Below are 13,833 nucleotides of genomic sequence, written 5' to 3' on the forward strand. Positions count from 1 at the left end.
GTTGAGTGCTCAGGAAAATTGAACTAGTGTAATAAAGAAACTTCTAAAATTTAGGGGCCTAAAGAACAGAGAAATTTATTTATCATTTATGTAATGATCACAGATAAGTGTTCCAGATTTGGTGAGAAGTTTTGCTTTTCTATATCACTGGAGGACCTAGACTTTAGAAATATTCTTTAGACTTTAGAAACATTCTTGAAAATGTTAATTCTGTTACAGAAGGAACAGAAGGGAATTTCAAAGTTACTCTTCTAACAAACAATACTAAGGAATAACTAGGAAGTAAGAAAGGGAACTTTTGAAAACAAGAATATTGAAGTCATTCAGTGAATGATTAGATAATCTTTTGTCAGGTGTAGAGTACCTACGAGCTTATAACTTAGCTTGTGACTGTTTCATGCAGTCTGGCAGAATGCACACAACTCCTGGGTCAGAGACAAATGATCTTACCAGTCACCACACAGTAAGCAGCATGAGCATCATCTTTGCATTGGTTTTCCTTGTCTTCCAAATCCCATGCCGTGACTCCAACGGGTCCTGGTAGAAGCTACTCATACAGTTAGTTTGCCTCATAGCTGCAGAAATATTCATCTTGGGGAATTCATTCTTTTATGGAAAGCAGTAAGCAAGCCTGTTCAGTATATTCAGAGGAGACATTATCTTATTCCTCAGGATTGCATGCTACAAACACAACTCTGAGAAATGGCTTCTGTGAGTAACTGTCAAGGCCTTGTATTCATGGCATACCCAGAAAAATATGTAGGAATATGATACACTGATGGACGTCCTTCCAACACCCATAGCACAGTAGCCTCTATAGACATGTGTAAAACAAGCAAATTAATATTAATTAGTAGAGTAGCCTCTATAGACGTGTGTAAAACAAGCAAATTGATATGGACATCCTTCCAGCACCCATAGCACAGTAGCCTCTATAGACATGTGTAAAACAAGCAAATTAATGTTCTAAGGAATGTGTAAATTACAGTCAGCATGAGGAGATTCTTGATGTCGTCTACTTAAAGTTTCAAATATTCTCTCTGCCAACAGGCACCTTTACAAATAATTATGAGTATATGAGAGAGTCCCTCCTTGGAGGGACTGTAGAACCATTTTGCAAAGGAGAAAAAAGATAGATAGTTGGATTAAGCAGAGTGTTATTTACTGAAAACTGATTACTTTATTTTATTATTATTTTATTAATAATATTTTTTTATTATTTTATTATATAATTATTTTATTTCCCCATGGCCTATTCTCAGTTGATGAGTGAGACAAAGGACCTTTTCTTAAGCATATTACTATTGTATATTATACCAGAAATTCATGTGCCTCAGAGGCAGACATATCTTTTAGGAAGAATACTAGTGAAATGGATGAATCCAATTCATTCATCTTTTTATGATAATTATTTGAATCCTAGCAATACTTAGCAGTCAGTGACTTCAATAACTTGAAGGCCTAATGAAGGAGAAAGAATTTTGTTCATGTGAGTTAGTCATTCCTTTTCACCACTCACCTGCTCTTCCATCATAAATGATAATTTGTCATTTTTTGGTGTCTGCAGAAAGTGCTGTGGTTGCCTGTTAAGAGCAAAGAAAGTAAGTATCAGAGTCTCTGTGTTTAACTTTTGGCTCTGCTATTCAGGACTTTTGGCAACTCAGTATCACTTGATATTCGAGTAGTAAAGATTCTCTAGAATCAAGTAAGGCATAATGATGAAAGTCTTTTCTAAACTGTAAACATTACACAAATATTTAATTACCAAGAATTATGCACACCAGAGCTTTTCTCTATTCGAGGAGACTGAAGCCATATTCTCTCTCAATGCTAAGGGCATAATATAGCTTCTAATCTGAACAATTTTGATCATTCTATACCTATGTTTAGAAGGTTTAATTAAAAAAGGAAACAAGAAAAAAGCTACCATTTCAATCTCTTGGAAGCACTGCTCATGTGGTTCACATTGTTATTTAGCCATGTTGATAAATTCAAAATCTTTTTTTTTTTTTCTTTTTTTTTTTTTTTTTTTAATTTTTTATAAACATATATTTTTATCCCCAGGGGTACAGGTCTGTGAATCACCAGGTTTACGGGCAGCAACCTCTTCGACCTCTGCCGCAGCAACATCTTCCTAGGAATTCAAAATCTTTTATTCAGCATTAAGTCTATAAGGGTGGATTTGCGTTTATTTTCTTTTATTATTGATAACAGTAGTGATAATATTGACAAATATAGGAATGGATGGCTAAAGTGGGAAATCCTTGGTTTTATATGGTAAAGCATACTTGGAATAAGATATAGAAGAAGTTGAAAAGAGGTGGGAAATATTTGCAGAGTGATATCTGTGCGTGTACGTATATTTGTGTGTGCACAATACTAATGCTAATCAAAACTCATTTTCCTCCTTTAGCTTCTTGAAAATGTTGTAATTGCTATGAAAACATGATGAAAGAGATGGCACTATAGCTCATTACTTTTTTTTTAACACATAGTAGGGTTATGTCCTTCTGTTGACTTATTCACAATAGTTTCTTCAGTGATGAAGAATATATTTCACAAAATATATTCTTGTCTTTCTACTACCTACTGTCTGCTTTAATTAACGATTCTAATGGTTGATTCACAATGATGGAAGTTGCCAGAGAATCATAAAATATTTCCTCTGGAAGTGACTTTAAGGGTCATATACTATAACAGATAAGAAAGTAAAATCCATGGAATTTAAATACCTTTTTTTAGAGATTTTATTTATTTGACAGAGAGAGAGAGATTGCAAGTAGGCAGAGAGAGAGAGAGAGAGGGTGAAGCAGGCCCCCTGCTGAGCAGAGAGCCCGATATAGGACTCGATCCCAGGACCCCAAGATCGTGACCTGAGCTGAAGGCAGAGGCTTAACCCACTGAGCCACCCCGGTGCCGCGAATTTAAACATCTTTACGGGTACAGATTTGTATGGTGGTTTAGAGTCTTATGACCATTCCTCCTCTTCTTACTATAAGGTAGCAGTGCTCATAAACTCTTAGGTGTTATCTTAGCGTTTTCAAAGTATTTTAAAGCAATAACATCTCGTTCTCTTTTTAGGTAGTTATTAGGAGTAAAAGTGGAGAGATCTTATATCGTATTTCACCATGGGCGAAGTATGTGACTCGTGAAGGTGATAATGTGAATTATGATTGGATACACTGGGATCCAGAACACTCATATAAAGTGAGAACAAGGGGATTTGGGAGAAGGGGGTGGTATTATGGACATTGGGGAGGGTATGTGCTTTGGTGAGTGCTGTGAAGTGTGTAAACCTGGTGATTCACAGACCTGTACCACTGGGGATAAAAATACATGTTTATAAAAAATAAAAAATTATATTAAAAAAATAAAAAAAAAAAAGTGAGAACAACAAATCTTTAAATAAATGCTTGTTCCAACATTTCTAGGAAAATTAATTTTTACTTGTATAAATTTTATAGTAATGTTCAACCTCTCTCTTCACTGCCAGTTTTATATTTTTACATCATAGTGTACCCGGTATACTATACATATATCAGAGTCCATCATCTGTAACCAATAAAATGGAGATGTGAGTTCTTGTTTTATCTTGTGTTTCTGAGGTTAGGAAGGAGATAGAAATCTCTATATAGTGACCTGGAAGGGATACTGCTTTTTCTTTTTTTTTTAGTCACAATTTCTGATTCATCGCAGATTCTTCAGTGATGAAGAATATTTCTCATTGTCATTGGTTGGAAGCAGGATCAGTGTCCTTAGAAACAAGGGCTAGGGAAGATACCTCATGAATGTATTATTTCAAGTTATTTTTAAGGCCATATTATTGTCAAGGTTTATATGTATCTTTGGACTCATTTTTTTGTCTTCTACATTATTGGAGCTTGTTGATAAATGCTTTGCCTTTAATAACTATGTGTGCATTTTAAGCTCTTGTGTTTTCTCTAAGATTCAATGATAAGGCATAAGCCATTTCATGATTGCTCTTATAAAACAGATCCATTAACATGATCCTAAAAAGGGATTTCTTTTCAAGAGAAAATTTAATGGATGTAGCCAAATGCCTCTTATATGCAAAAGCAGTTCCAAACTATTTTAGTTGATTCACCATTTCATTTAACATGCTTAATCAGTTAGTATCATACCTGTATTTCTGATCTAATTTAATTTTATATTCTGTAGTTTAAGCATTCCAAACCAAAGAAGCCAAGAGGTCTAAGAATTTATGAATCTCATGTGGGAATTTCTTCCTATGAAGGAAAAATAGCTTCTTATAAACATTTTACATGCAATGTACTACCAAGAATCAAAGACCTTGGTAAGTAATAATTGTGATTTTTATTCAGATAAAATTTTAATGAGTCTGTTCTCTTATTAGAAAAGCTAATTACAAGTGTCTCTTTTTTGTGTTAAGAGATTAAATATGTAATAGAAATGCATTTTATTTTAGGCTTCTCAAATTGCCCTGTAATAGTGATAGCATAGAAAAGAGAAATGGAATAAGATAGAGCATAAGAATTCAAGATATTATTCCAATTTCAATTTTAAGTAATGTGAACTGATGGCTTCCAAATTGTAGATAAATATGTAAGCATAATTACTTTTCTACAGGAGAGAACTTTTATCAATTTAAGTGGTCATTGATTATAGCCTGTTCATTTTAGTCTGTTAGGGAAAAAAAAAATCTTACTTTTTTTAAGGTTACTGGAACTCATTTTGTATCAAAGTATATACATATATCTCTGGTCTGGATGACTTATTTGACAAATATTTATGGTGCATCTTTTTTCTAAGACACACTGTTCTAGATATTTTTATGTTGAACTGTAATGACACAGATCCTTGTCTTCATGGGACCAACCAGGAGAGTTAATAGTGTATTGCACTATTAACTATATCAATAATTCAGAATGCTTTAAATTTGTTATTTTTCTTTTTATTGGTAATGCTTTTTTATCATTTCACAGCATATTAGCACCTGCTCCAACAGCTAGGAAGGAAGATAAAGTACATTTAATTATTCTGCTTCTGGTAGGCAGTCCAAACTTTGGCTAGAAGAAAGGTTTGCAACTCACTGTTAAAGTTCTTAGTTATACAAGGATCTTAATTGTCTGTGATGGTGAGGTCAGATTTCAGAAATCAAAATTAATTAAATATATGAAGAACTTAATATTAATTATATTTATTAGGTATTATATATAAATTGTTGTATTTGAGATGTTCTAACACTTCATACTGTAATACATTGTTTATGACCCAGATCTTGCAGAAGGTTTGACAGAACAAGAATTCTCTTGTTCATTGTTGTGTTTCAGTTGAATAGTTCAGAACTCTGAACATAAATGAATCTAAGAATGAGTAATGCCATAAAATTAATAATCAAAACCATAAATTGGTGCTTGATCATAAGAATAGTATTTATTTCATAATAGAGAAATAGACTACAAACTCTATTTTGTTAAAATATGTAATTGATTTATGTTTTCTGAGCAGGAGTTTATGTACATATTTCTATCATGATAGAAATGTGATAGATTGTTTTTATAATGAAAAAGCCAACAGCAGATTATGAACCGTAGTTTATGCTGTTCTTTAAACTTGAATCTCTAAATCTGAATGTGCCTTTGCAATTGTTCCAGTATTAATCCATTGATGAAATATATACACGAGAAGCTATCACTGACATGAACTGGACTTTGAGAACAGAGTATTTTCTAGGTTACAGAAATGTAACTTTCAAAGTAGTCAAATCATATTTGGAAGTTTTACCAAATTTTACCAAATTTGAAGGAAAAAATGCTTTCTTAGTTATTTTTTTTTAAAGATCAAAGTTACTTCTTTATTTGCTTATATTAAAAGCATATTGGTAAATGCTTTATGTGTGCCCATGTGTGCATACATACAACTTCGCAGTACTTGATTAGGTGTTGAAATTGCAGAAAGTAGAAGAATTAATGCTAGCTTTGTAAGAGCTACCTTGTGGAAGAATGAATTTACTGGTAGATCTTTTGTCATGTGGTAGAAGTAATTGAAATACAAAGAAAAGGGTAAAATAAAAAGTTTATGGCATGCAACTGGTTACTTTTATTTAGCTTTCATAATCTTCACTATGAATATTACAAGTGCAACTGAAGTTTAGCATATGTAGATTGCCATCTTTAATATTCTAAAGTCAAATTAAGAGTGTATTTGCATATCATTTATTACTCGTTAAAATGAAGACATTTCAAATAGCTAGTTAGAGTACAACTCTCAAGAACTAACTGTCCGATTTTGTGTTAGAAGGTCAGACAAGCAAAAGATGTTGAAGTAGTAGAACTTTTCAAAGTGATAAATCATTTATATGTAAATGATTATATGTAAAATTTAATGTCTTCAGAACAAGGATGCTGAATTTTTTTTTCATTTTTTTTTTTTAATGTTGCTTTTAATCTCTGTGTGACCTTTGCTTGTATAGGTTACAACTGCATTCAGATGATGGCAATTATGGAACATGCTTACTATGCCAGTTTTGGTTACCAGATCACGAGCTTCTTTGCAGCTTCAAGGTAGAATGAAACTCCCAATTACAACCATTTTTACTTGAGGAAAAAAAAATGAATTTTTACCCCATCAAGCCTTAGAGGCTGGCCATGATTCAACACTGCTTTTCATGAAATGATTTCTGGTGAAGAATATCCAATTAACCTGTTGAAATGGTCATGCATTTGGAGGCCCAAGACTTACTTAGAAAATCATGTCTCATGGAAGTCATTATTCCAGAGCTCATGTCCTTTTCTAAAAAGAGATTGATTATGTAGGAATATAACTGAGAAGGCTTTTAGTAGGACATACTACTGCAGAAAGATCGTCCTTTCCAGGCTTAAATCCAAGGAATGTGACTGTCTGGGCAGAAAGACACCAAGGAGTCCTATGTAACTGAAGAAGTACTGAACTAAATGACCACAAGTTGAATAAGTCCAACATTGTCTCCACCTCATGGAACTCACACTGTTGTGGCATACAATGTTAATCCAGTATTCATATGTGTTGATTTCTACCCATGATAAAAGCAAAGAAGAAAATGACAGAGTGCTATAATAGCCTAGGATGAGGGATCTAATCAGTTTAGATTAGATCTGAACTGATGTTGGAACTAAGATCTAGAACATAATTAAGAGTGAACTGGGAGGAGTGGTGAAGTAGGAATAGGAGATAGCATTCCAGGCATAGAGAAAAGATACTGATCCTTTTATCTGTTTTTCTTTATAGTCATTCCCCTTGAATAAATTACCTATATTTACAATCTCTAAATCTCATTCCTCTTCTTTCTTGAACTCATTCCAAGTAGGCTCTTCACCTCTTCATTGAAATTGCTTTTGTCAAGTGTACTGATGACCTCCACACTGTTAAGTCTGCTGATCAGTTATTAACTTACTTGAACTGTCAGCAGCGTTTGGCACAATTAGTTACTTGTAATTTGTTAGGACATTTTTCTTTACTTGGCTTTCAGGAAAACTATTGTCCTCCTGTTTGGGATTTTCCTATCTCTCTTGCTGCTTTTTATTTCTTTCTTCTTCTTCTTCTTCTTCTTTTTTTTTTTTTTTAATTTCCTTTGCTTTTTTTGATCACTAAATATTGGACCTCCAGGGCTTAGCCCTTGGTTCCATTCTGTTCTGTTTGTGTATGATTTATATTGGGGTGTTTCATCAAATGTCATCCACTCTTATGGTTTAAACACACTTTCCACTGTACTGGACTCCTCCCTTTTTGTCTATTCCTATACACTAGCTATCATAAAACCTAACCACCTTGGAACTTCAAAATGTTTCCCAAATCTGGCTTCTTCAGCTGCCCCTATCCTGGTCCAGATTGCCATTATCTATAACCTGGGTTATTTCAGTAGTCTTTTATTTTTTAATTCTTTTTAAAAGATTTTATCTATTTATTTGACAGAGAGAGAGACAAAGAGAGCAGGAACACAAGCAAGGGGTAGTAGGAGAGGGAAAGCAGGCTTCCTGCCGAACCTAGGAGCCCAGTGCAGGGCTTGATCCGAGGACCCTGGGATCATGACCTCAGCCAAAGGCAGACACTTAACAACGGAGCCACCCAGGCACCCTCAATGGCCTTTTGACCAGTCACTGTTTTCTCTTGTTCTTCTACCCCTTTCCTAGCCTTCTCTCCCTCCCTCCATACACATGTCTGATCACCACTTTAAAATAAAAGATCATGTCACTCTCTTGCTCAGAACCTTCTAGTGATTCCTATCTCTTTCAGGTTAACTCAAAGGTCTTTTATTTTTGGGCCATAAGACCTCCTGTGATCTGGGTCTTGGCTGACACTCTGGCCTCATCCCCTTATTGATCATTCCACTCTGGCCACACTAGCCTATTTGCTTTCCTTTCAGGTGTTCCTAGCTTATTTCCCCAGTGCCCTTTCTTTCTGAACATTCTATCTTTTAGACATTCACATGCCTTATTCCCTTCTTTCAGGTGTTCATTTGAACATTGCATTCTTCATGGAACTTTCACTTGATAACCCTGTTTGAAATAGCAGACCCGCCTTTTCTGCCAGTGACTTGACTTCATTTTTCCTTAGCAAAGTTATTGCTATCTGACATCCCCCCATGTTTTGCTTATTTATTTGTAGTCCTCCAAATAGAATGTAAATTCCATAAGGGCAATGATATTTATTTGGTTCACTGCTGAATCCCAGAGTATAGAAAATTCCATGACACATGGTAGATAGCTTAATAAGTATTTGTTGAAAAAACAAATGAATTAATGAAATTTTAAGGCTATTTATTCTCTGAACATGCTGCTCATTGAGTAGGAAAAAAAGCTGGATGGTTGCAGTAGGGAGAGAAAGGGGTAAAGTGTCGTAAATCTAAAGTTATTTGAAGGAGCCAAATTAAGCAGTGCAGTAGGTTATGATAAGGCCCACAGTCTTCATCCTAAGGACAATGAAGTGCAAGTATGATTTTAAGTAAAGATGAAATGATCACACTTGCATTTTTTTAAAGCTAAGTCTTACTGCTCAGTGGGTTGGCTACCAGGAGACCTGCTATGTAGCAAGCACTGTGCTGTATCATGGGAAACCAGAGAGTCACAGTCCCTGCACTCAGATGAGGAAGTGAGACAATAAATAATCACAAGGGGGATTGGGTGATTACTTATTTAAAAGCAAAGTTGATGCTATGGAAGGCCAGTATTGAGATTTTACATGGGTTAAGAAAAACCTTCCCTCTTAGGAGTGATTTGTTTTCTATTTCATGCAGACAAGAAAACGGCTATTAACACAAACACATGTGCCTATGCCCATGTTTTCTGCTTGGGTAGTGACAGACATGGCACGGTCTCTTGGCCTTCTGGCCCCTGAGGTGAGGTCATTCCAGTTTGGGAATAAGTAAGTGTGGGAGGGATGGCTTCACTCAAGCACAAAGGATATTCAAAGAAATACTCCAAGAGCCTCCAACCCCAAGCATACACATTCATGGGAATGGCCAAGTATATGAAGGGGGATGACAATGCTCTCCAGGCTAGGTAGGCAGGGAGAAAGAAATCAGAAGCTCTGAGTATAGAGAAATGAAATTTACTGCAACTTACTCAAGATGTGAATTTTCTTTGGGATGTAAACCTACATCTAATAACTAGATTTAAATTATTATTGTGTTTTATTGAATGCCTTTAAATTTTGTTTAATAGAAAATATTACCACTTTGAGTTATATATTAGTAATATAACATATTGAGTTTGCATATTTCATATTGAATTTGCATATTTAAAGTATCCAGTACTGTACTGGTAAAACAATTGATACACAATAGATGATTAATTGTTTGCTTTAATATGAAATGATTTTGGTTTTGCTTTATTCTTTATGTTTAGCCGTTATGGAACTCCTGAGGAGCTAAAAGAATTAGTTGACACGGCTCACTCAATGGGTATTACAGTCCTCTTAGATGTGGTACACAGCCATGCTTCAAAAAATTCAGAAGATGGATTGAACATGTTTGATGGGACAGATTCCTGTTACTTTCATTCTGGACCTAGAGGGAATCATGATCTTTGGGACAGTCGATTGTTTGCCTACTCCAAGTAAGTACATATCATATGGAAATGTCTTTGTTTAAAAAACATTTCAAGGAGCATAACTAAATTCATTGTGTGTGTGTGGTCTTTCGTTGGTATACAATATCTTATGTCGATTATTTACAATTTTATAAGAAATCTTTAACACACTTACAGCATTTACCTTGTTTTGAATAGCACATGCATTTGTGGTAAGTTGCATTAAAAATCAGTTTTACCAGTCTTAGGTCATTTAAAATATATTAGTTATATCGCCATTTAAAAGGATTAAGGTGAATTAATGAGGTTGAATTAACTATAGCAAATCCCCTTTTAATAGAAATATGCACATTATTTTAAGTAGGCAGTTTTTAAAAATTGTACTTCACATTTTGCTGTCTTAATAATATTGCCATGTTTTTGATCACAGCTAAATTAAAATAACTTCAATAACAACTAACATTTATTAGTATGTAATATGTTAGGGATGATGCTAAGTGTTTTAGATATATTAGCTACATATTTTATTTATTCTGCATAGCAACTCTACTTATACATGGTAAGTTCTGTTGTTATGACCACATTACATAAAGGTAAACTAAGACTTAATGGGTTAAACCCATCTCTGACTTCTTTTACCATTTAAATAGAAGGATATTTTAGGTTATTAAATAGCACAATATGGCAAAAATATTTCAAAAAGTCAAAAATACTATCAGTTTGTATCCATTATTGATTATAAGTGAAAATATAATGAAAACATGCTGTTGGGAATATTAAAAGTAGCAGAGTATCAATGTGTAACTAATTTTTTATAAAAATTTTTGAAGAAATTTAGTGAGTTTTCTTTTAGTTGTTGCATTATACAGAAACATACATGTATCTGGAAAACGAACAGTATAGAAAAATGCTTTAGCAAGACCTCTGACAAAATTAAGATTTCTAATTTTTTAACATAAATTAGGTTACTTTAATGTGGAGGATAGTGTTTTGCTTTGCTTTTTCCTGAATATTAAACATTGTTTTATATTTCATAACCGCGTAGAAATCACTCAGGCCAGACGAAGCAGCATAACATATGAGAAAAGACAAGAGGTAGAAGCAGGTGGCAGGGTTCCAGGCCTAGTTTCATTCTGGAACAAATCGATTAATCATTCTGGTCCTCAGGTTTTTCATTATAAGAGGAGGCAGAGTTTGGGGGCTAATACAATTCCCTTTGTAAAGGTATTTTGTATTTCTGTCACCTTTTTGAACATTGCTTTTCCTACTACAGATTTATAACAAGTAAAAAGGCCTAAACTGTGCTAATTCTGTGGTATAACTCCACTCTTGAGAAAATCTTGTAAACATAGATTGTGGGCAAGTATACAATTAATTGAACTCTCTGGTTCATATTTAGATGAATAAGAGTTGACTCTATGCTGTAGAACTGTACCTTAGGAAAGACATGCATTAAGTGATTAAATTTTTGTGTTATGACATGGTTATTCTGTAGAACTGTGTTTTTAAAAAAACTTTAAGTGGGTGGATTTTTATGTTACAAATGATTATTTATTTTATTAAAATATTTATTATAATGTGTTTTTATCTACTTTGAGCTCTCACAGTCCATTAAAAGTTACCCAATTTTCTAAAGAAAAGGGATTATACACAATTGTTTTAAGAAACATTTCTATTGTAGAAGCTAAGGCATATTTAACATTTTATTTAATACTTGTTTTCTTTTGTTATGGAATTAACTATTAATCTTTCCCAGGGGCTTGCTTTTGGCAAATAATATATAACATGGTTGTTGGATTTTTATTTTTAGAATGACTAATTTTTTGGTTGCATTATATCATACAGGCTTAGCCCTTTGTAAATATAGTTCCATTTAAAGTCCATTTTATTATTCTATAGGCTGTTCTATGTGGTCTCTGTATTTTCCAATTTAATAGGATTGGGATTTTCTGTATCAGTTTATACTAGTTGGTTATGACATCATTATATAATATAGATAAAACCCTACAAAGCCAAATTAAATAATTTAAATCACTAAATTTAAACAAATAATTTTTAATACTTAGGTTTCTCAATATATGAAATACTAAAGATTCTAGGACTCCAAATTATTTTCTCAATACTTCATGCAATTTATTAAAAGCTTTTTTCACAAAATTTATATGAAGTTGATGAAACTTATCAGGCTTTTCTTTTGCATTTTATTCTATTCTGATTAGTTATAGCATATGTAAAATATGTATATGTAAGATAACATTATATGTTCTGTAAAATACGTAAAATAACATTGCTCTTTGCAGCTTGACAAACTAGCTCTAGATTTCGTGACTTCAGATAGCAGTTGTTTGTTTTGCTTCTAGATCTGCAGTTTGGGCACAGCTCTGGAGGACAGCTCTTCCTTTCTTCATGTTGTGTCAGTGGGAGTGGCTGAGTTAAGGGGTGGAGCTTGCAGGATCCACTTTCAAGATAGTTCACTCACCTGACTGACAGTTGGTGCTCACTGTCATCTAGGAGCTCAGCCATGGCTGTGGGCAAGAGGGACTCAGCTCCTCTTCTTGGAGCCCACTTCACAGCCTACTTGGGTTTTCTGTCAACAGTGAACATTCTAAATAACAGGACATGAAGGCTTCCATTTCTTATGGTCTGGGTCAATAAAGTGACAGAGCATCATTCCTACTGTCCCCTATTGGTCAAACAGTTAAAATTTTAAGGATAGGGGATGTAGACCGTTTCATTCAAAGGCAGGAGCATTAAAGAATTTTTATGCTATGTTTTTAAATCCCCACATCTTGGGGTGCCTGTGGCTCAGTTAGTTAAGCATCTGCCTTCGGCTCAGGTCATGATCCCAGGATCCTGGGATCGAGCCCAGCATCCGACTTCCTTCTCAGTGGACAGCCTGCTTCTCCCTCTCCCTCTGCCTGTCACACTGCCTACTTGTGCTCTCTCTCTCTCTCTGTCAAGGAAATAAATAAAATCTTTAGGAATAAATAAATAAATCCCTACACCTAACAAGTTTTGACCAAACACAATGAATATGCCATTTCACAAATTCAAAAAAATATTGAAATACCTGTCTATGAGGAAATACTTTTTTTTTAAAGCCATATTTCTATGGTAGAGTTTTGTCTAAAATAAGCAAGTTTTGAAAAAATATGCTTTTCATTATAAAAGTAAAGTCACCGTTGATAGAGAGTATAAAAAGGCACATGTTATCCAAAATTTAAAAAAAATTATAATTCTTAATAAATATAATGTTCTTTGTACATGAGTGCATTTAATGAACATAAACTCATTAAACACACAAATAACACATGAAAACCTAGCCTTCACTAATATTCTCCCCATAAAATAGCTACTCTGCCTGTAATTTTGGGTTTGTTCCTTATCCAGATAAAGTCAGAAGCTACATATTTTAAAATGTAAGTTCTTTTCCAGCCCTTATTTTTGATTGGTTGATTAATATTATCCTCCATGGAAAAGTATATATAAAAGTGGTACATGGTTTATGTAAGACCTAAGCCTCTTCTTTGAAAACTTGTAATAATTTTTGAAATTATTTTATTTACTATTTGAAAAAATTAATCTTATGTAGAATCAGCTTCTGTAAGATATGTTGCTGATGCTCATTTCATCCTATCTATATGTCACAACCTGTCACCGTTTATAATCTCTGATTCAAGTGCCATCATCAGAGTTATCAGAATTAAATCTCTCACTCTGAGTAATACCAGAGATCCTGACTGCGCTGTTTCATTACCTGCTATGAATAAATTTCCAATCAGGAGCT

General features: G+C 33.9%; 1 protein-coding gene across 1 annotated transcript in view; it reads left to right on the forward strand.

Moving 5' to 3' along the window:
• GBE1 (1,4-alpha-glucan branching enzyme 1) overlaps window positions 1-13,833 on the forward strand; it is a 271,358-nt gene that overhangs the window by 130,887 nt on the left and 126,638 nt on the right. Inside the window, exons 4-7 of the mRNA XM_059392145.1 lie at window positions 3,082-3,207; window positions 4,180-4,315; window positions 6,455-6,545; window positions 9,864-10,073. Of these exons, the coding sequence (XP_059248128.1) occupies window positions 3,082-3,207; window positions 4,180-4,315; window positions 6,455-6,545; window positions 9,864-10,073 (563 nt within the window). The remainder of the gene's footprint in view (window positions 1-3,081; window positions 3,208-4,179; window positions 4,316-6,454; window positions 6,546-9,863; window positions 10,074-13,833) is intronic.

This window comes from Mustela nigripes, chromosome 2, assembly GCF_022355385.1.
Source record: "Mustela nigripes isolate SB6536 chromosome 2, MUSNIG.SB6536, whole genome shotgun sequence".
Lineage (NCBI taxonomy): Eukaryota > Metazoa > Chordata > Mammalia > Carnivora > Mustelidae > Mustela > Mustela nigripes.